The 21,164-nt window shown below is 38.2% G+C and overlaps 8 protein-coding genes across 8 annotated transcripts; 7 read left to right on the top strand and 1 right to left on the bottom strand.

The window, feature by feature from the left end:
• Window positions 1-746: 746 nt before the first annotated feature.
• BDF20DRAFT_816437 (uncharacterized protein) lies at window positions 747-2,219 on the top strand (the record flags this gene model as incomplete). Its single annotated transcript, XM_053077148.1, has 2 exons — window positions 747-1,637; window positions 1,836-2,219. 2 exons carry the CDS (start codon window positions 747-749, stop codon window positions 2,217-2,219), a joined length of 1,275 nt encoding a protein of 424 aa, XP_052938073.1.
• A 1,083-nt stretch (window positions 2,220-3,302) lies between these two features.
• BDF20DRAFT_858968 (uncharacterized protein) lies at window positions 3,303-4,689 on the top strand. Its single transcript, XM_053080438.1, has one exon. The coding sequence runs from the start codon at window positions 3,539-3,541 to the stop codon at window positions 4,556-4,558; it is 1,020 nt and encodes a 339-aa protein (XP_052938072.1). The 5' UTR covers window positions 3,303-3,538; the 3' UTR covers window positions 4,559-4,689.
• BDF20DRAFT_858967 (uncharacterized protein) lies at window positions 4,690-5,352 on the top strand. The gene has a single exon (XM_053080437.1). It carries the CDS (start codon window positions 4,818-4,820, stop codon window positions 4,980-4,982), a length of 165 nt encoding a protein of 54 aa, XP_052938071.1. The 5' UTR covers window positions 4,690-4,817; the 3' UTR covers window positions 4,983-5,352.
• Window positions 5,353-6,351: 999 nt separating this feature from the next.
• Window positions 6,352-9,278, top strand: BDF20DRAFT_993711 (glycoside hydrolase superfamily; the record flags this gene model as incomplete). Its single annotated transcript, XM_053085390.1, has 8 exons — window positions 6,352-6,928; window positions 6,957-7,530; window positions 7,623-7,728; window positions 7,785-7,946; window positions 8,015-8,083; window positions 8,182-8,569; window positions 8,631-8,693; window positions 8,722-9,278. The coding sequence occupies 8 exons, from the start codon at window positions 6,352-6,354 to the stop codon at window positions 8,874-8,876; spliced, it is 2,094 nt and encodes a 697-aa protein (XP_052938070.1). The 3' UTR covers window positions 8,877-9,278.
• Window positions 9,279-9,345: 67 nt separating this feature from the next.
• On the bottom strand, window positions 9,346-12,955 carry BDF20DRAFT_833789 (uncharacterized protein; the record flags this gene model as incomplete). The annotated part of the gene is made up of 7 exons (XM_053078683.1): window positions 9,346-9,816; window positions 9,890-10,008; window positions 10,107-11,466; window positions 11,535-11,809; window positions 11,878-12,092; window positions 12,164-12,541; window positions 12,630-12,955. 7 exons carry the CDS (start codon window positions 12,953-12,955, stop codon window positions 9,346-9,348), a joined length of 3,144 nt encoding a protein of 1,047 aa, XP_052938069.1.
• Window positions 12,956-17,803: 4,848 nt separating this feature from the next.
• On the top strand, window positions 17,804-18,184 carry BDF20DRAFT_816472 (uncharacterized protein; the record flags this gene model as incomplete). Its single annotated transcript, XM_053077152.1, has 3 exons — window positions 17,804-17,955; window positions 18,039-18,078; window positions 18,137-18,184. 3 exons carry the CDS (start codon window positions 17,804-17,806, stop codon window positions 18,182-18,184), a joined length of 240 nt encoding a protein of 79 aa, XP_052938068.1.
• A 159-nt stretch (window positions 18,185-18,343) lies between these two features.
• On the top strand, window positions 18,344-19,159 carry BDF20DRAFT_858923 (uncharacterized protein; the record flags this gene model as incomplete). The annotated part of the gene is made up of 5 exons (XM_053080436.1): window positions 18,344-18,392; window positions 18,455-18,530; window positions 18,597-18,810; window positions 18,877-19,059; window positions 19,138-19,159. Coding segments are annotated over 3 exons (197 nt in total), but the record flags the coding sequence as incomplete, so codon positions are not given.
• Window positions 18,763-20,687, top strand: BDF20DRAFT_375287 (amino acid permease/ SLC12A domain-containing protein). The gene is made up of 6 exons (XM_053075313.1): window positions 18,763-18,810; window positions 18,879-19,059; window positions 19,138-19,914; window positions 19,986-20,220; window positions 20,334-20,361; window positions 20,553-20,687. The coding sequence occupies exons 2-5, from the start codon at window positions 18,921-18,923 to the stop codon at window positions 20,341-20,343; spliced, it is 1,161 nt and encodes a 386-aa protein (XP_052938066.1). The 5' UTR covers window positions 18,763-18,810; window positions 18,879-18,920; the 3' UTR covers window positions 20,344-20,361; window positions 20,553-20,687.
• The last annotated feature ends 477 nt before the right edge of the window (window positions 20,688-21,164 follow it).

Genomic DNA, 21,164 nt, shown 5'->3' with positions numbered 1-21,164 from the left:
AACTATCTGTTTGACTTGCATTATCCCAAAGACCGTTTGATTGTCTGCAGGAACAACCACGAATGCAAGACGCTATTTACAGTCGAGCCATTGCTAGAAAAGAACCCAAAAAATAAAATAAAAGAAGGAATTCAGGTAACAAGTGCAAAAGACCGCTGTGGCCCTCTTATTCACGAACAAATTAGCATAGCATAGCCGATGTTTATAACCAAGAAGAGACCAACACAAAAGCAACATCGAAATTGAACAGTTCATTTGTTGCAGTGGGACACGTTACATGTAGGATACGTTCTTTGAGTCTCTTTTACTCAATATCCCCATCTCCACTGTCATAACAAGGTTCTTTCCCTCAATCCAATCAAATTGGATACTTTGATTTATCTCAAATTTAAATGGTATTAATTTTTCTTTTTGTTTGTTCTGGACCCTCCGGGTTTAGTTTCCTAAAATGGAATAGTTCGCCTCTGGATTTTACAGGATATGTTTCGTCTGTTGGTGTTTTAGACGCCTCTGAAAGAGAAACAGGAGAAGTGAGGAGAGGAGGCTGGAAGAAAGAACCCAGAACACGGCGAAAACCTGGGTCTCGAATGCGATCGACGAAGACAACAACGGACAAAACGACGCCCACAGAATTATTCCCGGTGCCTGCAACCCATTAAAGCAGCTTTTTCTTTTTTAAAACAAAACCTTCTTTTCTCCCTTTTTTTTTTTGTTAATCTATTTCCTTTACTCTTCTCTCACTGACTATGGCAGAACGTCAGCGAAGACAAACTTCTCCCTCACGTCTACTACATTTACCTTTAGAAGTCTTTGTCAAAACATCGCATTATTTAAGCTTTGCAGATCTATGGTACTTGGGCACTAGTTCGAGATATTGCAGAGTTCTAGCTCATCAAATCATTTGGCACAAATACCAAATTGATCTATCCAAACCAGAACTCAATATATTCAGTCATATGGTACATGCTGCTCTTGCCTACATTACTCGACATGGATATAAAAAGAACACGAATAAATTGGATTACTTCATCATCCAGAGTGTGGCCAATAGACTCGCTGTCGAGATTTATGATAAAACGCCGTTCAATAATTGGGAGCCTTGTCTTGATTTTTTCCTGGATAAGACGCTTGGCATCCTTCTGGATCATGTTTTTCTTGATCCTTTGTTGGATGTTGTACCAGCGCACTCTTCCTCCCCCTTTACTGACCTACAACGAAGAGCCAGCAATGATAAGATCAACCGTCGGATCTTGATGACTGAATTCTTTCCAACGCGAATGGGCCGTTTATTGTCCAGTTTTTTAACGACATTTTATCCAACGTTGACAGCTCTATTTGAAACAGAATCTACTACTGAAATACATCATCGGCTCTTATTGAATCATATTAACCGTCATCTTGATAACATGGCAAAACGATACCATAACCACTGTCAGCGCGAACTGTTGCTGGTTTCATCTTCACGGACAGCACATGCAAATGCCCTAACTGCCATCAAGCAACATTTCAAATTTATACGGCTTAATTATCGTATCATGATACGCTTTATCGGAACATTGTTACAGACAGATCTTTTGTCAGCCAACGATGTGAGCACCCTTATTCGACAACGTATCCAATTCTTTTACCTTATACCCGTTCTGAACAATACAACCCACGTTTGTCGATGCACAATCAGTAGAGATGAAAACGAAGGAGACGAAGGACGAGAACAAGATTATTGCTCTTACCGCCCACTTTCTTCCATTGTAAAGAACAATAAACGTCCAAGGGTATCTCATCCTTATCACCACCCTTATGCGCGCCCTACCGACAAAAAACGCCACCGACGACAGCACTCGGATGCCGATGTTACAGGATCCATTTTTGCAACCTTATCGAATGATACAAAACATTACTTTTGGCAAATGTGGCTAGACGAAATAGATTTTCAGATGGAAACATACTTAGATTTAACGAGATCCATTTTAGCACTTGAACGTACTTTGCAGTCCCGAAACGCAGAAATCATCAAGATTTCGTCCATGCTTGATGAAATCATGTCTAATTTAATCTCTAAGGAGTTTAGCAAAAACCTATTTATGCTTTTCACCACTGGTTCCTCCTCTCCCTCCTCGTCCTCCCAAGACAGCAACACATCAAATATCACGAATATCACGACCACCGTCACATCCGATGCTACAGTAGCAACCACCACCACTACGACTACTTCTGTTTGAACCAACCCTCCTTGTCCCTCTCTATCTATATATATCCTTATTTATCTTGCTTCTATTTTTATAATTGTTTTTATTCATGTTTACTGTTGTATTTTCCTCATCATATACCCATATTCTCCTTCAAATAAAAAGTCTCACAGATGATTGCTGCTTTACACTAAAAGTATCTGCTACATTAACTAGTATCGAGCTTGAAAGGTTTTTACTATGTCTCACTTGGTAAGGAATCCACCTAAAACCATAGCGAAAAGGCTATGGAAGCTTCTGACACGGATAATTCTCGGCAGCACAGGAATGTAAAACATGCCTCTCTTTAGGCGGCGATAGGAGGAAGAACCATCACATCGTCGCTTGTTTCAATTTCCTACTACTTATATCTAAGCGCGTCCTTTGTGAATGGTATATTTTCTATACTGCCATTAGAATGCAGCATTTAATAATAATTGGAAATGTACGATTACTGTTAATTAAACTTATTTCTTACTCAAAACAAAATAATATCAGATAAAAGACGTCTATTCTTACTTATACATTTTTGGGCTACGCTCGTTTAGCGTAGAAAAGCCTTACTGCTCGTCATTCGTGGAACACTTGTGAACGTGTCATGTCCTGTCTCTCAAGAGTTAGTGTATTACTTTTCTTCATCGCTGCGCCCTTTTCTACAGGCAAGCTTGAATAGCGAAATGAAGCCTTTAATTCACGGCAGTCGCATAAGTACTTTTATGGTAGGTTTGACTGTATTTAAATTCCCTATCTCGTTGTATAAGTACCATTTTACGAAGAGCGAGCAAAAAAAGATGATGCTAGCATATAAAGTGCACGACAAATGGTAGGTCATGGCGGAAGAGCTGCTTGCTGTTTATCGAAATTTTGATCCGGTCAAAAAGTTTAACCCTGAGCAATGGAATATTTCGGTAGCCATGGTCACTTCTATTACCATCTGTTCTTCATCAATTCGACTTTGATTGGTGAATTAACAAATTTAGCAGTGTCGAAAAACCTTTGTTGTCAAAGATAAAGAAAAAAAAATGTTTCATTATCATTTAAATGAGCTGAAGTCTCTCATTGTTCAAATTATTGAGATTTAAAACTTTTTTCTGTCCCTTTTTGTCTACATAACATATTATTCTTCTTTTATTAAGCTCAGTTTAGTTGTCCATATATTCATCCTACAAAATTGCAGCTATAGTTATAGTTATTGAACACGCAAAAGTTATCGACCGACTCGACTGTTCCGACACAACACGAACAACGGAAACAGTAACTCTAGAAACGAAACATTAACGATTCAGCGCCACAATAAAGTTTGATAATACAAAATGGAGAATATCAACGTGAGCCATTCTCTTGCTCCGTCATTGCATGATAGGCAGAGTCATAACCATCATGTGGCTACTGTTCTTCCTGCTACAACTATCACTTCTTCGGACGAAAACCAAGATGTGGCACATTTGACAGCAGTCAAAGATGAGCAAGAGTTGGTGACTACACAACCATCGAACGATAACATCACAGGCTCCGTAGTTAACCGTTCTGCTCTTCCGAATCCAATGCAGGAGAGCACCAACGATAATGACACAAACCAACGACTTGCTGTTCCTCAGATTCAAGAACCATCGCCTCGCGGCACGACAGCCAACTCATCTACCACCGCACTATTTAATTCGCAAATGGTCCATATCGTTCCTACTAACTTGTCGATGCCTCCTGAATACAGCCGGGTCGACCAGTTGGAGAAATACCAACAACAAGCTCAATATGATGCATTACAACTGGCCCGATTGGAGGCGTTTCATCGGACGAATCCGGGCATTGTGATATATAAATATTTTAATCGTCATAGCAGCAGCCACCATGAAAATGCTATGCTTTCGTCTACATTGAGAGAGGACGAGAGTGGGCATACCATTAGCCTCAATAATGCTCTTTATGCTTGTGTAGTATTTCAATTCTGGGGCTTTCCAGTCACCTTTTGGCTCTTACTCTTCGGATTCATTGGCTGCTTGTCCTTCATTGTGCACGAGATGCCTAATCTGTACTTGCTGTTGTGGATACCCTTAGGCCTTTATCTAATAGGTGTGAAAGTTGTACATTCTAGACAGCGACGATGGTTAGCCCGCTTGGAAGATTTAGAAAGTCAAGTTCAGCAGGAGAGAAGCAGGAGGTTGATAACCGGCCGTACCAGCCATGATAATAGCAGCAGAACAACGGAGGAAGAGGTCATCAAAGATAAATATAAGGATCACTTCTTCATCATTATGGAGGATGAAAATCACTCTCATTCAGTCGTGACTTTATTACCGCCTCCACCAGCTTATTTGAAAGCAAATGACCAATGAATTCAATTGATAAATATCAATCTTTAAGACAAGCTTTCTCTTATCGAGAAATGCTATATGTAAATATTTCCTTAATTATGTATATACAGTATTATTTATTTCTTTCCTTATAGTTAAATCTATTCTTGACGTAAAATAATACAAAAGCAAGTTTGTAATGTACATTCATATAGAGAGTTGTGTTTACACAGAGTATGTAATGTTTTAACCTTGGGAACAACGTTCTTCCTGAATGTTCACGCAGCTCCAATGATCCTACATGTCATATGTCTTTTGTGTAGGAATTCATTTTGAGGCTATGTCGTGGATTTTTGTAACGAAATTATTCTCTTCTCCAACATGGAATCAAATGGAATGGATCATTAAAACCAACACTTTACAACGAGCAGACTTCGTTCATTCCATATGTGTATATAAACGCTGATCTTCGTGGTAAAATGAAACTGCTAAGGTTCGAGATATAACATTTGTGAGGCAGTCCATCTGAATAAAGAAGGAATGAAAGAGCAAACTGGCAGTTGTTGAAAGCGTCTCAGAACACTTGACACCGAACGTTGTCCTTTCATGGATAAACTTACCAGTTTTTACAGTCTTTTTCTGTTGTGCTGCTGCATTTGAAGAAATTTGATGTGAATCTTGTGTATCACACTAATATGATTATCAAACCGAGAAGAAGGAACACAATGCCATTGGAAAGGAAAGACTGCATTGTACCATGTCAAGCATGGCTAAGATTCACATATTGTTCAGCAAAAAAAAAAAAGCTAATGTATGTTCTGCTAGCAATTATTAGACAGCGATATGTATCAACTCTATTTGAACCATAAACGACAAAAAAGCAAGAGCCTTTTGAGATGATATCTTTAAACTGTCGTTATATGCATCCACACATACAAACTCATTGGTCCTCACAGAATAATAGCTTATATGTTTATCTTACTACCACAATTGACACAATATACATCGTTTAATGTAGCACAGAGTACAGATTCTATGCCGTTTTTCATGTTCGTTGAGAACGGGTTCATTTTCACAATGACTAAACATACTGTTTAGAACGATCCAACTCTATTTCTCACTTTTTATGAGGAAAAAAGAAATTGTTTAAGAGTTGTTGTTCTGAATTCAAGGCCTTCGGTTTCAAACGCTTTTTGGAGCTATGCAAACTTCTACACTATTGCTTCAAACACTTGACTACATTACTTGTAGCATTCGATAAGTTCAGAAGCCTGACAAAGGCATATTGTGATTGATTTGGAGAACGAAAATCAGTATGATTCCTCTTCCATAATTATTGTGCGAACGGTTGTATGTAATATTGACGTTTCAATCAATTTACTCTTCTTTTTTTTGGAAAAGAAACGGTGTATCTTGTAAGAGCCGGGAAAATCATCAAAGAAATTTGAGTTATTAGAATGTCCAGCATATAGCTTCAATGCCATGGGAACCTTTAAGGGAAAAACTGTCTCGCGTTTCCAGTTGCTTGTACGCGTTGAACTGCATTGATCCTTGGACCGGGAATCTTCGGTTTTTCGGGTTTTTTTCTTCCATGAGGGAGAATACAGAGTTACAGTATTTTCTCTTTAATAAAAGGTTCTGTGTAAATAACTTTCATTAAATGACAAAATGCTACTTTTTTTACAAGTCTTTTCATACGGGAAGAGACGACTACATAAAGGGAAGAATAGAGTTGGGATATAAAAGCAAAGGCAGGTTCAACGAATTTTCTTTTACTATATTCATTTCTTTTTTTGTTCATTCAATATTCAGACTTACTCTTTGCTTCATCAAGAATGCAACTTCCTTCTCTATCTAATATTGCTTTGTCACTGCTATTAGTTGCTAACACAGCTAATATGGTGCAAGCCAAAGTAAAAGTTCCCTCATGGAATGAAGCATACAAAAAAGCGAACGCTTTGGTCGGCCAAATGTCCCTTGATCAAAAAATTAATGTTACTACTGGTGTCGGCTGGATGGGAGGTCGATGTGTCGGTAATACTTACCCAGGTGAAAGCCCTGATTTCCCTGCTCTCTGTCTGCAAGATGGTCCTTTGGGTACGCGTTTTGCTGATAACGTTACTTCAGGTGTTGCTGGTATCAACGCTGCTGCTTCATGGGATAAAGATCTCATCCTTGCTCGTGCCGAATACATCGGTCAAGAATTCTATCAAAAAGGTGTGCATGTTCATTTAGGTCCTTGTATGAACTTTATGCGATCTCCTGAAGGTGGTCGAGGTTGGGAGGGTCATGGTGAGGATCCTTATCTCCAAGGCATTGTTTCTGCTTTGACCGTAGAAGGTATTCAAAGTGAAGGTGTGGTTGCTACTGCTAAACACTATGTTCTCAATGACCAAGAACTCAAATCGAAAGGTCGCTTCTTCTGACGTCGGTGAAAGAGCATTACACGAAATCTATGTATGGTCTTTTGCTCGCTCTGTAGAAGCTGGTGTAGGCTCGATCATGTGTAGTTACAATAAGGCCAACGGTACTTACGTCTGCGAGAACGATTATCTCTTGAACACCTTGTTGAAGAAGGAGCTAAACTTCAAAGGCTTTGTCCAATCTGATTGGGGAGGAACTATGTCTACTGTTCCAGCTGCTAACAACGGTCTGGACATGACAATGCCTGGAGATATTACCTTCAAATCCGGCGATTCATATTTTGGTGCCAATTTAATCAAAGCGGTGCATGACGGTGAAGTCAAGGAAGAGCGTGTCACTGATATGGCTACTCGTATCGTCGCTGCTTGGTACAAGGTTGGTCAAGACAAGGGCTTCCCAGAAACTACTATCAGTGCCTTTAAACGTGATCAAGCTGTCTTTAATAACGTTCAATCAAAACACAGGGAAATTGTCAGAAAAATTGGTGCTGCCTCTACTATTTTGCTCAAAAATGATGGCGTACTTCCTTTAGCTAAGGATACAAAAAAGATTGCCCTTGTCGGCAGCGGTATCAAGGCAAACGCAGAATAGTAAGTTTGTTCTTTTTATCCTACGGCATTCGCTTTTTGTAAACTGAACCGTATAACAAAAGAACCAACTGTAAATTAATTAATTTTGGTAGTGGCATCAATGGTGACGGAACTCATTGCACTGATCATGGTTGCAATATAGGTCATGTTGCTCCAGGTTGGGGTTCTGGCACTGCTGACTTCCCTTATCTAATTGATGTAAGTATACGCAGTAATTTTTTCTTTTTTTTTTTGAAATCTCCACTCCTAACAAGAGTCCTTCGGTTCGTCTAGCCACTCACTGGCCTTACAAATGCTTGGGAAAAAACACTGAGATTACAACTGCTACGAACGATTATGACCTTAACGCTGCTGCTAAGGCTGCCAAGAATGTGGATGTTGCCTTTGTCTTTTCGAGTGCAGACTCTGGTGAAGAAGTAGGCTAATCATGTGATAAAAAGATCTAAAGTACTCCAGTTCTAACAGTACTCAAAATTTTTACCAGTGTATCGACGTCGACGGCAATGTGGGTGACCGTAAAAATCTTACATTATGGAACAACGGTGACAATTTGGTAAGCTAGATCTATACCAAACCAACAGAAAAGAAGAAAAACGATGTAATTTTTTGTTTCCGTTTGTTAATTCATATAAACCATGGCTCCCTTGACAGATCAAAGCTGTTGCTGATGCCAATACAAATACTGTCGTCGTTATCAATTCTGTCGGTGCTGTGCTTATGCCATGGATAAACCATCCCAACATCAAGGCTGTGCTTTGGCCTGGTCTTCAAGGCCAAGAATCTGGTAACGCTCTGGCTGATGTTGTTACTGGTAAGGTGAATCCCTCTGGCCGTCTTCCTTACATAATTGCTAAAGATTACAACGACTACAATGCTCACCATGCCCCTGCCGATCCTATTAACTACTCTGAAAGTCTTCTTGTTGGTTATAAATGGGTTGATCATGCTAATATCGAACCTCTCTTTGCCTTTGGTCACGGTTTATCTTATACCAACTTTAACTACAGCGGCTTGAAGGTGAAGGCTAAAGTTCATAAGGGTGAACCCTCTCTTTCTGTCTCCCTTTACTATTGCCAACAATGGCGCCTTTGATGGTGCAGAAATTGTACAGTTGTATGTCTCATTCCCCGAAAATGCTGGAGAGCCACCCAAACTCCTTCGTGGTTTCGAAAAAGTTGACATTAAAAAAAGGAAAGAAGACAAAGGTGAGCTTTGAGCTCGGGAAGACTGAACTTAGTATTTGGGATACTTCTTCATCTTCTTGGGTCGTTCCTAACGGCAAATTCACAATCCATGTTGGCGCTTCAAGCCGTGATATTCGTCAATCCGCTGATTTTACATTATAAACTTGATGATTTTTCTTTTTGAGAAACTCAAGCATTATAAAGAAGAAGGATGTCCTATTATTAACATTGTGTATCTGTAAATATTTTTGAACTATATAACAAAACTAATAACTATTATACTATTTTTTTCAAGTAAAGGAAATCTTTAATGTTATTATACTATGGTTTTTAAAGAGCATCTCTCGAAGAACACTATCTCAAGTTTCCCCCCCCAAGCTCTCAATTTATACGACGACCGACCCAAAGGAATTTGCTTGCGAAAATCAGACATTCGGAATAGAATGCTTCATCACAGGACATTAACGTTGTTTAAACACGTTATTTTTTTGTCGAGAAGAGCCAAACCAGCAAGTTTAAACAATTAATTCATTGCAACATAGTGGGTAAAATAGAAAAGAGAACAAAAAAAAAAAAAAAAAAAAAAAAAAAAAAAAAATAAAAAATATTAAAGCATTCGAATAACCCCTTATTAATTTGACAGCAATGCTATATTTTCTTCAGAATGAATAGAAGAGTCAGTGTTACAACCTGACCGTGAGCTTTTCGTTACTCTTCGCCTGCTACTGCTGCTGCTCCCACAATTGCTGCTATTGCCCGTATGTTTATGTGTCCTTCCACTACCTTTGTGTGATTTGGATTTTTGTCGCCTTTTCCGGTAATGTACACAACTTTTCAACGCAGCTTTCATTTCCATCATAGTAAATGGTTTACTGATAAAGTCGTTCATGCCAGCATCAATACATATTTGCCGGTCTTTCGTCGATGCTGAAGCCGTCAGTGCAATTATATAGACGTCGTTCACATTTAGCAAAGGCTCCTCGTTACTTTTGTCTGAATCTGTTGCTTGCACAACATTTTTCGTTGCTATTCTATTTTTTCGCTCTAACACTATGTGCCGTGTTGCTTCCAAACCATCCATTTCTGGCATGTATAAATCCATCTATATAAAACGCGAAAGGAATGGCTTAACGAAATGTGATTATTCGAATAGTAAAATGTTCTTATTTTCTTACGAATATCACATCGAATTTGTGAATGCGCATCAGTTCTAATGCTTCACGACCGTTCCCGGCTATAACGACATCTTGATAACCCAATCGCTTCAAAATGCTAACAGCAATCTTTTGATTGACTGAGTAACGTGAAATGAAAGCAAATTCAGTTGATATGCTAAAGGAATAGTATTTATGAAAGGAAGGCGTTAAAATATATCGAAAAAAGCAAACTTACGTATATTATCCTCTGCTAACATTATCTTTATCGGGTGTAGTTTTGCCAGATTTTCTTCCTCGTTTTGACTATTTGACTTTTTAGATTTCGAGATTATATGACGTGATATGTTTGCAATCGGTGACTCTTCTTCTAGGCTGACTGGACCTTGTGATCGCTTAGATGTAGCTGGTGTAGGATTAGCTTCGAAAGTCTTTGCATCTGCCTGTTGGGATTTGGGCAGAAAATTCTGCAAACCTTTACTGATAACGAGAGTCAATCGATTGTTCCGGCTGCCTGTGTATGCAGAATTATTAAAATTCTTATTGCCAGGACTAGAGCTTAGAGTATTTGTACCAGTGTCACTAGGGCAAGGAATGTTTTCTCGATTCATAGTGTAATTATTATCTATATTAGAACTGATAGTAGTTGTATTAGGGGTAGTATTAATAGTTGTATTAATTGCTGTACTGGTATGTTGTGGTGAAGGTGCTAAGTTTGAAGGAGTTCTATTAGCTACGGTTGCTGCAGTAGGCTTCGCTGATTGCATAGCTGGCAGTGAATGGGATGTTTCTGCTTTTGTATCGTTTCTATAACAAGTATTGTTATTTTGTTGCACACTGAACGGAGTAGAGAAGTAATCTGCATGGTTTGACGATGAGGGGGAAAGGTTATGAGCAGTACTATGGCCTAAAGCTGACTGCTCTGCTGTACAAGAGCTGCTATCAGATAGAATGGAACCTGGGGACGATGGTGACGCTATTACACTGCTGCCTGTATTTGTTCCATCTTCAGAGCTGTCATCGTTAGCCAACCGAGGTCTAAGAGTTACTTTTGAGGGCTTCTTGTAGATAGCTAGAGGAATAGTTAATGCAAATTTTGAACCTATTCCTTCTTCTGATTCTACCCAAAGTCCACCGCCCATTCGATTGACAAGTGTACTGGAAATAGCTAACCCCAGGCCCGTTCCGCCGAAGCGACGGGCCGTGGAAATATCGATCTGTGAAAACGATTTGAACAGCCGCGGAAGCCGATCAGCAGGCATACCAATGCCAGTATCTGTAACAGATATTTCGAGTATCACCTTGTCAACGGTGCCCTCGTCATCTGTTGTTGTGCCGTCATCTTCTCCATTCGTCAAACCGTTCTCATAATTTTCGCTTGACTGCTCTGCGCAATTATCGTCTTCGGAAGCTGATGCACTATTGATGTACTCTGAACGTTTCGGTTTTCTGCTTCTTCCTTGAAGAGTATACATACTTTCAATTTTCGCGTCGTAACGTTCTTTGAAAATAGCATATTTGCTATCATTATTTGGTACTTGTTTTTCAGGAGGAACATGAATCTGAATCTTCACTTGAATGCCTCCTGATTTGGTGAACTACAGTATAACGCGAATGAACCATTAGTATGTTGTAGAAACTCTTTGAAGCTCATCGTCGATTCTACCTTTACGGCATTAGAGCATAGATTGAGCAATATTTGTGTCAAGCGCATAGAATCGCCGACAAGATGGTCAGGTACATCTGATTCGATTTTCCATAATAGTGGTAGAATGGCTTTACGCGTATTTGGCGGTGATAAAAGCATATTATTCAGACCTAGTTGGTTCAACAGTAGATTGAGAGGAATATTGTCATTGACTTCTGGTGGACATTCAACTAGATGCACCAATCTCTGATGCTGGATCATTGATGCTTGATGTCTGGCCATGTTGAGCGCGTCTATAATAGGATGCAATGATGAAGGTTAGTTAAGATGGATAGGGTATGACGCGATCAATTGAAGCAACCTTTGACACATTTTCGAATACTGAATCTTCTGTTCTCCAGTTTGAATTTAGGGTCATGATTTATCTTTGTTATGTCAAGTATATCATTGATAACAGTCAAAAGATGGTTTCCGCTCGTTTGAATTACTTCAAGATGCTCTGCTTGTTCAACGTTAAGTAGATTTCTTTCTTGTAATAATAGATCGGTTAAGGCTATCACTGCGTTCATTGGGGTTCTTGATAAATCAAACGGTATCAATGATCAGTTGTATAAAAAAAAACAAACTTTGAGGCATTACTTCTTTACCTTATTTCATGGCTCATGTCAGCCAAGAATTTGATTTTACTTTCGGCATCTTGTAAGGCAGCGTTTTTTGCTACAATGAGGTTATCCCGATAACGCAATCGTCCAATTTCATTCACAGTTCTTAGTTCAACAGCAGACAGAATGGTTTTTATTAACTTAATCTGGCTTGCATCCATAGGCCTATCATCCATAACCGCAATCATACCAATGGGAACGTCATCTTGATCTAGTCGCAAGCCCACAAAACTGTGAAACACGGGATAAACGGACCCACAAAATGGACCGTTCTGTTCGTCGTGATATTCTTTCCATCGTATTGTTTGAATATGTGGCGCATCATGATCAAATGAAGTAATAGGAGCAGCTGAATATTTTGTCCTGTATTTTAACAAGAAGGCATGGTTCTGTTTAGTAAGTCATTGGAAGAACAGATGTTTTGTTTTTTTTTTTTCATCAATAGCTTTACAGTGCTGGATGTTTAACTTTGGAATAACAAGCTTTTATAAATAAGTAGTCAATAAATGCAAATCCTCCGCCTTGAAGCGGGGATGTTTCACTTTTAGATTTGGAGTTACTGCCTTTAATCAATCGAACCTGCGGGCAGCCTTCGTTGTGTCTCAAATCGTTGTATTCTCTTGCTGTTAACAATCGTTGAATCATTACTGTCTGGACACCAGTCCATGCAGCAATCTCTCTGACTAGTTTCTCCAAAAATGTTGTGCTTACTTTGGAGAAGCATGATTTGTATATAGATGTGATAATTTCGTCGTCTGACAATTCATGATGTTGCATTATAAATGAAGTCTACTAATTGATCAATACTGGTTTGTATATATTGTATGGAAGTTATGTACAATCAAATGAACACAGTAGAAGTCCTATTCCTTGTTTTGGGAACTAAGAGACAAGTCTTTGGGAGTGTTTGTTAGGAAGTTTCTGTTTGAAGGGCTGAAGTAAAGGAGATTAAGCAATGGTGGGAGATGTGAATGGTGGATGGGATCTATCTGTTCATGAAGTCGTAAGTTGCGTTCACTTTAAGGGTATGGGTGAGCAGACAAAAAAAAAGCTGAAAAGGGGGGGGTGAGGGAAAGCCAAAGATACGAAAAAAGACGCAACTGATAATTAGGATAACAGCAATCTTAACTAAAAGGCTCTCACACATATATCACACAACATACACGCTCACCGGTCGCAAATCCTTTTTTTCCCTCTTCAGATACTGAACAATTCATATTGAATTATTGTTTTTAAACCATTATGAACAGTTTACACCACTACACGTCATACAAGAGCACGTTAAAAATGAAATGAATTGGATTAGCTTAACATAAACTCGCCAGACGGCTGTAACTATTCTTCTACAACCAGTCTTGATTTAGCTTAAAACGGGCAAAAGACTCCAGGCATTTTAAAGTTTCCTTAGCCTATTTGAGATTAACTAATTTAGGCATCGTGGGCTGATATAAATCTGTGTTGGAAACTGGAGATGTGATTTCTGTATTTCGAAAAAGGGGATGCACAGTTGGATTCTTACAGAAAAGAGTTCGTCATTTGGGCGGCTCTTTCTAATTTGTTGAATACAATTAAAGAACTGTATTGGTTCTCTTAAGCATTTTGTTTGACAGTAACTCTTTCAAAGTATCTGAGATAAAGCACATCTGCTTTATAAGAATTAGACCACAATGTTCGAATATCCATTTTGCGATCACTATAGAATAGGTTGAACAATTGTACAGTAACAGTTTTCAGTTTTTGCCGCAACGCATGATTAAGTTGGTAATCTTATGATTAAAAGTAGATCAATGCTTCATTACGTCATTAAGGGCATCAAAAACCTTATATAGAGCAGTGCAAATAGTGTAGCATTTCCTCATAGTTATACAAAAATGTGCTCTTCCTAAATGCAGGAAGAGGGGTTGAGAGTGGGCGCTGTTGACATCTCCTACAATACTCTTCTCCTTTCGAGGATCTAATGCCTACAGAGAAGTTCTCAGAAGCTACAATATTTTTCGATGCATAGATCTACGTAATGGTAACTTCTGAACCCTACCATTGAGTGGAGGCAACAGCAGTGTCAATTAAGCCATTTCCTTGACTGTACCAATTCGCGTATCACATAGTGTAATGTAGTCGTACAGGCTGAACAGAAAAGGTTACGTACAAAAGACTGTTGTTGCACGCTCCTCACCTTCAATTATATTAAACCTTCTGGCTTTACAGCAATTAGTCTTTCACATTTCACGAATGAACATAATACTAGATGTGAACTATGGCTTGTCTTTAACTTTCCAATTGATATGGAGACTCCTGAAAATGTATAAAATTCCTAACTTGTAAAAATCAGAAGAGCCTTTCTTTAGTATCTGATTGGATGAAAGTCAAAAGTTTTGAATAATTAAGCGGGGACCATGCTGTCGGTTTTATTCTTGGATTTCTACCTGTTCCCTATTTGTTTACTTGACTACTGTCCTGCTTTTTTAATTTCCGTGGAAAAAAGAATGCAAATGATCACAGCCAATTTTAGTAGTAAACAACTGTTAGACAGGAAGAGCGCTTTCATTATGATTCAGAGGACACTTGGCAATAGTCATAGCGTTCTATTTACTAACAATATCACTCCGGTTACTATTGCACTTTGAACTACTCTCAATTTCTTCTGCTCGACATTTCATCAATAAAAAATAGCTGATGTTTGCCTACATCCTTTTTCATGTCAATTTGCATAGTGCATCTGAACCCTGCGGATGCTCGCCAAGCCGATAGATCTCAGCTACGAATCGCTTTCTGCAGTCTCCTGCTATTTAAATTATTAACAGAAATGCAAATGGTAAATTTTTTCAATGTCAATAATCCTTGTATTCTAGAAGCTCCTTTCTAATTGCTTCTCTTCTTATTTGACTAATTCATACTCATCCATATTCCTTCTGTGTAAAGTATTCCTGTATCAAAGCACAGCGTAACTTAAAATGGAATATTACACCCGCATCCTTCCTTTTTATTCTATGGTGTAACCTGTAGATTCTCTTTTCAGGAGCTTCCGTTATTTTTTGCGCAGACTTACGTTGGTGTAATCAATTCACTGAGTTATAGGTAATTGGAGTGTACCTTTTCTCCTGTACTTGACCAATCCCCGCCGCTTACTTATTTGTGTAGCGCTAGGCAGATAGGTTGGCAGTCTGTTTCACTTGTAACCCAATCTTAACAGACACATGGACCTCTTGAAATGTGCCATTTCCACTTTTCTATTTCCAAAGGCTAGAAAGCTTGTATAATTTCAAAATAGGGCAACAATTTGAGATGCGAGGGACCAAGCCACTGAAATGGTTTGCGCTGATGGGGCATTAGTCTCAATAATTGAAAGCTAGCATATACCTTTCTCAAAAATCACTACTTCCGAACTGTCTTAATAAAACATAGAAACATTATCCATGGAATAAATCACAAATTTAAAGTAAAAATCAAGCAAGCTGCAATAAGAAAGAGTTCAGGATCTAGCTTGCGCTCCAATTTAGCTTTTGTAAAAAACACGGTGCACTCTCAAATCGGTGCACATCTTAAGGACAAAGCTTTAGCACATTAGTTTGCATGTAGTATTCGCAAAATCATCTTATAGTGCCTTTATATAACATGTGAATAGCATATATTGTATTATGCTTAATTCATATAGTTTGAATTTTAGTATGAACAAGGTTGAAGTGAAGGGTTCAGACCTCCGTTACAATCTCGACTGAAATCGTGACCTTCCATGAAAGATATCTCTCCTCTAAGAAATATAAAGATTTGCTACCACTATCCTTTCGTTCTGTTTTTCAGAGGCAATGTGTTAACAGTCAATACTAGCTTGTTAATCCAATTTTAAGTGTACTGTTCTCAGCGCCTGATTTGGGAAGGGGATTGTTACCTTTTCATATCCAAATTTCCAACAGTTGAATAAAAAAGTGGGATATTTCAATACTGTTCAAATTTAATTGTGATTTATGTGAATGTACTTGTACATCCAATAACTCTTTCACACAATTAGGATAGAAATAGAAGTGGAAGAAGAAATTAAGAAAGATAAAAGCTCATATATCATAGGGAACATTGATAATACATACATGCAGATCTTTTGAGTACGATTTAACTGAAGAGCAGGTTTGTCAATTACTCCTCCATAAATAGAATAGAAAAAGATGCCATCAGTGAAGTAGAAAGGACACTGACTATATAGAACGGTAGAAATCACACAAATACAAAGATACTTTACTTGTGCTTGCGTTGAACATTGGAGATTTTGCTCCTGATAAGTTCTTTTTGCTATCAACTTATAATTGGCTGTATTGTATCAAGGCTAAGGTATCTAAAAAAGGTGCCTTAAACTTCAACACAGATTGATATATTAGAAGACGTACCTTTGTCACTTCTCCCACCCCTCTTATAGAATACCGAAATTCAGCTGTCCGCACATTGGGTGTAGGCATTATCTGTGACTGAGACTTTTCATTGCAGCGTTCTACCGACATGACTGGCGAGTGCGAGAAATTGATTTTTACTGTTAACTTTTGAAGTATATTCAACTTCATCCCTCGTTATTTTATATCATGGCTATTATGGCTTTTTCTCCTGCTTGTCTCAGACTTTGATTTTCTTTCTTTCTTAACTGCCTCTCCTTATGTCATTCATTTAGAATTTGAAGCCCATGTGATAGTATATTATCTCGATTGATTAATATACCATTTAATGTAACCATCGGGCTGGGCTTAAGCATACATGAAAGTTGCCACTATTTTACTGTACTAGATATAAACTAAGCCGTCCTTGTGAAAGACTATTTGTGCTAGGTTTGGAAATCCTGTAACGTATGAATGCTCCTTATTAAGCAAGAGAGTCAGTTATTCCTACATATGCCAGATGGCGAAGTTGTACACTTCATAAATAGCTGTTTGACAAATTTTCTTTTTGCAGATTCTGACAGGTATCACAATAAATCATGTTTTCGTTATACTGCTGCTACAGAGCTTCAAAATTGATATGGTTTGCTTTCTGTTGTTGTCTTTGATCTTCTAATGTGAGATCGAATTTCAACAAGGGACATTTTCCTTATCAGGATTATTTAAAGATGTTTGATTGGAGATTGAAATTTAAGCTTATCATGAACACCATATAACGGGCTTCAAGAACCTGACGTGTAGTTGGTAATAAGCGTGGTAGACAGCCATATTGATATGTGTATAACAAGACTGCCTCCATTTAAATATGTAGGTTCGAATACAAGTAAGACGTTCATTACTCCGACATTGAACATTAGTACAGAAGTAGAAGGCCTTTCTTCAAAGGTTTAACAGTATACATTGATTTTCCCAAGAATAGCGGACTTGGCGGTTTCAGATAAAAGGACTCAATCAAATAAACATTTCAACCAGATCAGACGACGTTATAGAAAAAAATCTTTTTTTTTTTTTTTTTATCTTTTTTCTCCATCTTTTTTTTTCTCTTCATTTTCTATATCAAGTCAATATAATTCTTCGTTCTTTCGGTCCTATCAAACATATACACGATTTATAGAATTATAGAATGGATGATCCGGCCCAGAAAGTGATCCGAATAGACCACAATCAGCAACAGCGGCAACAAAGCGTCCAAATGAACTCGGACGATCCTATGAGGATATTCAATAATGAAAAAGTAGAGGCTTACGATCAAACAAGCCTTTCATTCGAGAACATTACTGAAGATGGCACAACAACAGGCCAAGCTCAGCGAGGTTTGAATGCTCGCCACATCCAAATGATTTCTCTTGGCGGTTGTATAGGGTAAATCAGAAAGCCATATTTTTGCCTGCCGAATTTCATGTCTTTTTTTTTTTTTTCCTTGAACTAAGATGATATTTTCATAGTACTGGTCTTTTCTTGAACTCTGGCCAGAATATTGCTGAGGTAGAATATCATTATTAGATATGGCTTGGTCGACATATATTAAATTTTTTTGATCTAGGCTGGTCCTGCTGGAGCATTAATTGGTTATTGTGTTAGTAAGTGCTAACAATCATTCTATTTTACCAATTTCATTCGATCAATTCGTGCTGATGAAACTTTGAATACAACTTCTACTTTGAACCAGTTGGTTTAATGGTAACGATCTAGTCAACACAGTGTCGTAGTAGCAAAATAGCATTATTTAAGTGTCATCGACTTCCTTTAGGTATATTGCCTTATGACATGTCTCGGAGAGATGGCAACCTATTTACCTGGTAAACAGTACAAACGATCAACCTACTATTTTTTTAAATAACTGACGAATGTACATCTTTAGTACATGGTTCTTTCAACCATTACGCAACCAGATTTGTTGATTCGTCGTTGGGGTTTGCGCTTGGCTGGAATTATTGGTAAAATCTCCTAAATATTTTGTTGAGTAGGCAAAAGAGTATCAATGATTAACCCTTCTCTCGTAGGCTTTCGGTAAATTGCTGCAAACAAAAAAAAAAAGAAAAGACGAAAACATTTGGCGTTTGTAAATTACTTGACTGACACTTTTTTTTCACATTTTTAACATCGCCTTTATGTTAACTAGTGGGTAACTATTGCACTCACATTTTTCTACTTTTTTAAAACCGTACTAACAATTTTCTTTCTCGATTTGGGAATAGTCTGTTTCAATCGCAACAGGTAAAAAAGACCGACGCTTTACCAAACTACTCCACAATTCAGTTCGTTAATACTTTTTGATCATAGAGCTTTCTGCCGCTGCCACTATTGTTAATTGGTGGAGACCAGTGATGCCAGACGCTGTTTGGTCTACTATATTTTTCCTCGTTATTTTTGCTATCAATCTTGTCGGTGTTCGACTATACGGTGAACTTGAGTACTGGTTTGCACTATTGAAAATACTCATTGTTTTCGTGTTCATCATTATTGGTAAGTTGAATGCTATCGGTATAGTGTAGCGTGCAGCTTGTTTAAGTGGTATGCTTTTTTTTCAATTTTCAATATTAGCCATTTTAGTTACCTCAGGAGCTGTTGGAGAAGGACCTATTGGGTTCAAATTCTGGAACGACCCAGGACCCTTCGGCGTGAATGGAATCGGTACACTAAACGTCCTGTTGTCTGCAGGTTTTTCTTTCATGGGAACAGAAATTGTCGGTATCACTGCTGCTGAAGCTAAAAACCCCACAAAAACAGTACCTCGTGCTATCCGTAACACCTTCTGGCGTATTATCTTCTTCTATATTGTCACTATTCTCTTAATAGGTCTGTGTATTCCTTACACAGATCCCAACTTATCCAACAGTGACGATAATCCTGCCACTGCATCTTTTACGTTGGTTTTCCAGTTGGCTGGCATTACAGCCGGAGCCCATATTATCAATGCAGTTATCCTGATTAGTGTTTTGTCGGCTGCTAACTCATCCCTTTATACCTGCTCTCGTACATTGATGGGTCTGGCTAGAGATCGTAATGCTCCTCGTTTCATGAGCCGATTGAATCGTTTCGGTGCTCCTTACATTGCCGTTGCTTTCTCCGCTATTATTGGATTCCTCTGTGTGTTTGTTTCCATTTACAGTGCGACAGTGGCGTTCACTTGGTTCTTGAGTATTACGGCTGTTAGTGGGTTCATCAGCTGGTGGGGTATTGCTGTGGTTCATATTCGATTTAGACGAGCTTTCAAAGCACAAGAACGTGATATGGATGATTTACCTTTTAAAGCTTTTGGTTATCCTTGGACTACCAGCCTTGCTATAATACTCACTACATTCGTCATATTCGGTCAAGGTAAATTGTACAAAGATATTTTCTTTTCTTTTTTTCATAAGCAGTAGACTTTTAACATCCCCCTTCAATAGGCTATACTGCTTTTTACCCGCAATTCGATGGTGTAAAATTTGCTTCGAACTACATTGGGCTTCTTCCTGCCATTTGTTGGTATATCGGTCATAAACTTGTGCGAAAATCAAAAGTTGTGCCCTTAATTGAAGCTGACTTCGAAACAGGACGTGTCACCCATATTGATATTGAAAAGGATGAAAATGAAGATAAGCAGCATCAAACATGGTATCGCAAAGCACTTGCTTGGATTTTGTAAATAATGTATAAATTGCCTACTAGAAGGATACAGTCTCTTTTCAACTTCGTATCTGAAAAACCTTCTTATATTTCAAAAAAAAAAATATACTCCTTATTTGTAAATGTAGACTTCAATAATTTTTAATAGAATAAAAGGTAAAAAAGCTGTTATGCAAGACCACTTTAATTGCGATATGCTTATCAAACAGAAAACATATCGCTGATCCCAAGTCACATACAACTGCGGTTGGAAGTAATTATGTCCCACAAAATTGTATACAATGAGTCATCATTATTTTTTTGAAAGAAAAAAACCAAAAAGTAACACTTCAAACATTCAATAATAGTAAAACGCATCAGAATACAATTAGCAGATCAGACCGTTGGAGACAGTATACGAATTTGGCAAAGCACTCGCCATGCATGAATTATCATTAGGCAAAACGGAGATCAATCGATAGATGTTAGGCATGCAGCATTATTAAAAAGTTGCTGTTATATTATATCCGTCTATAAGCTGGTTGATCTACTAGCTTTGTCGAACAACGGCCTCAGTAAAATAAGGCTTCACCAGCAACATTAGAGAGTAGGGGTCAATGCTTTTATTGGCTGGACGTTTATCATGAAAACTATCTTTAAGCGCACGATTGATTTCTTGGATAGCTCTGATGGGTTCTCTTTTGTGATATGCACAGCCGTGGTTCTCCGAACTGATGCAGTTTGTGCCGTCGATAAGTCGCTGTTGTGATTGTTGTTTTTACTTCCCTGGCTTTATCTAAATGATGACACATTTTATTACAGCTGTTCATGTCGAAAGAAATCCAATTACACGGTATCATCACTAAATGAAAAATGAGATGGTGGTCCTGTCAGTACTTCTCAAGAGTGTGATGTCGGTCGTTACTATGCAGATTCCTTACTACAGAATACAATTGCTAATATGTTAAAAAATATTTCTT

Source organism: Mycotypha africana (genome assembly GCF_025528875.1).
Source record: "Mycotypha africana strain NRRL 2978 chromosome Unknown BDF20scaffold_3, whole genome shotgun sequence".
Lineage (NCBI taxonomy): Eukaryota > Fungi > Mucoromycota > Mucoromycetes > Mucorales > Mycotyphaceae > Mycotypha > Mycotypha africana.
Note: the sequence above shows the minus strand (reverse complement) of the source record. Positions and strands in the feature narration are given on the sequence as shown.

Coding starts and splice junctions, on each gene's coding strand:
- BDF20DRAFT_858968 (XM_053080438.1), top strand. CDS start 3,539: ATGGAGAATATCAACGTGAGCCATTCTCTTGCTCCGTCATTGCATGAT.
- BDF20DRAFT_375287 (XM_053075313.1), top strand. CDS start 18,921: ATGCCAGACGCTGTTTGGTCTACTATATTTTTCCTCGTTATTTTTGCT. Junction 19,060..19,137: donor TTTCGTGTTCATCATTATTG/GTAAGTTGAATG, acceptor TTTCAATATTAG/CCATTTTAGTTACCTCAGGA. Junction 19,915..19,985: donor ATTCGTCATATTCGGTCAAG/GTAAATTGTACA, acceptor CCCCTTCAATAG/GCTATACTGCTTTTTACCCG.
- BDF20DRAFT_858967 (XM_053080437.1), top strand. CDS start 4,818: ATGTCATATGTCTTTTGTGTAGGAATTCATTTTGAGGCTATGTCGTGG.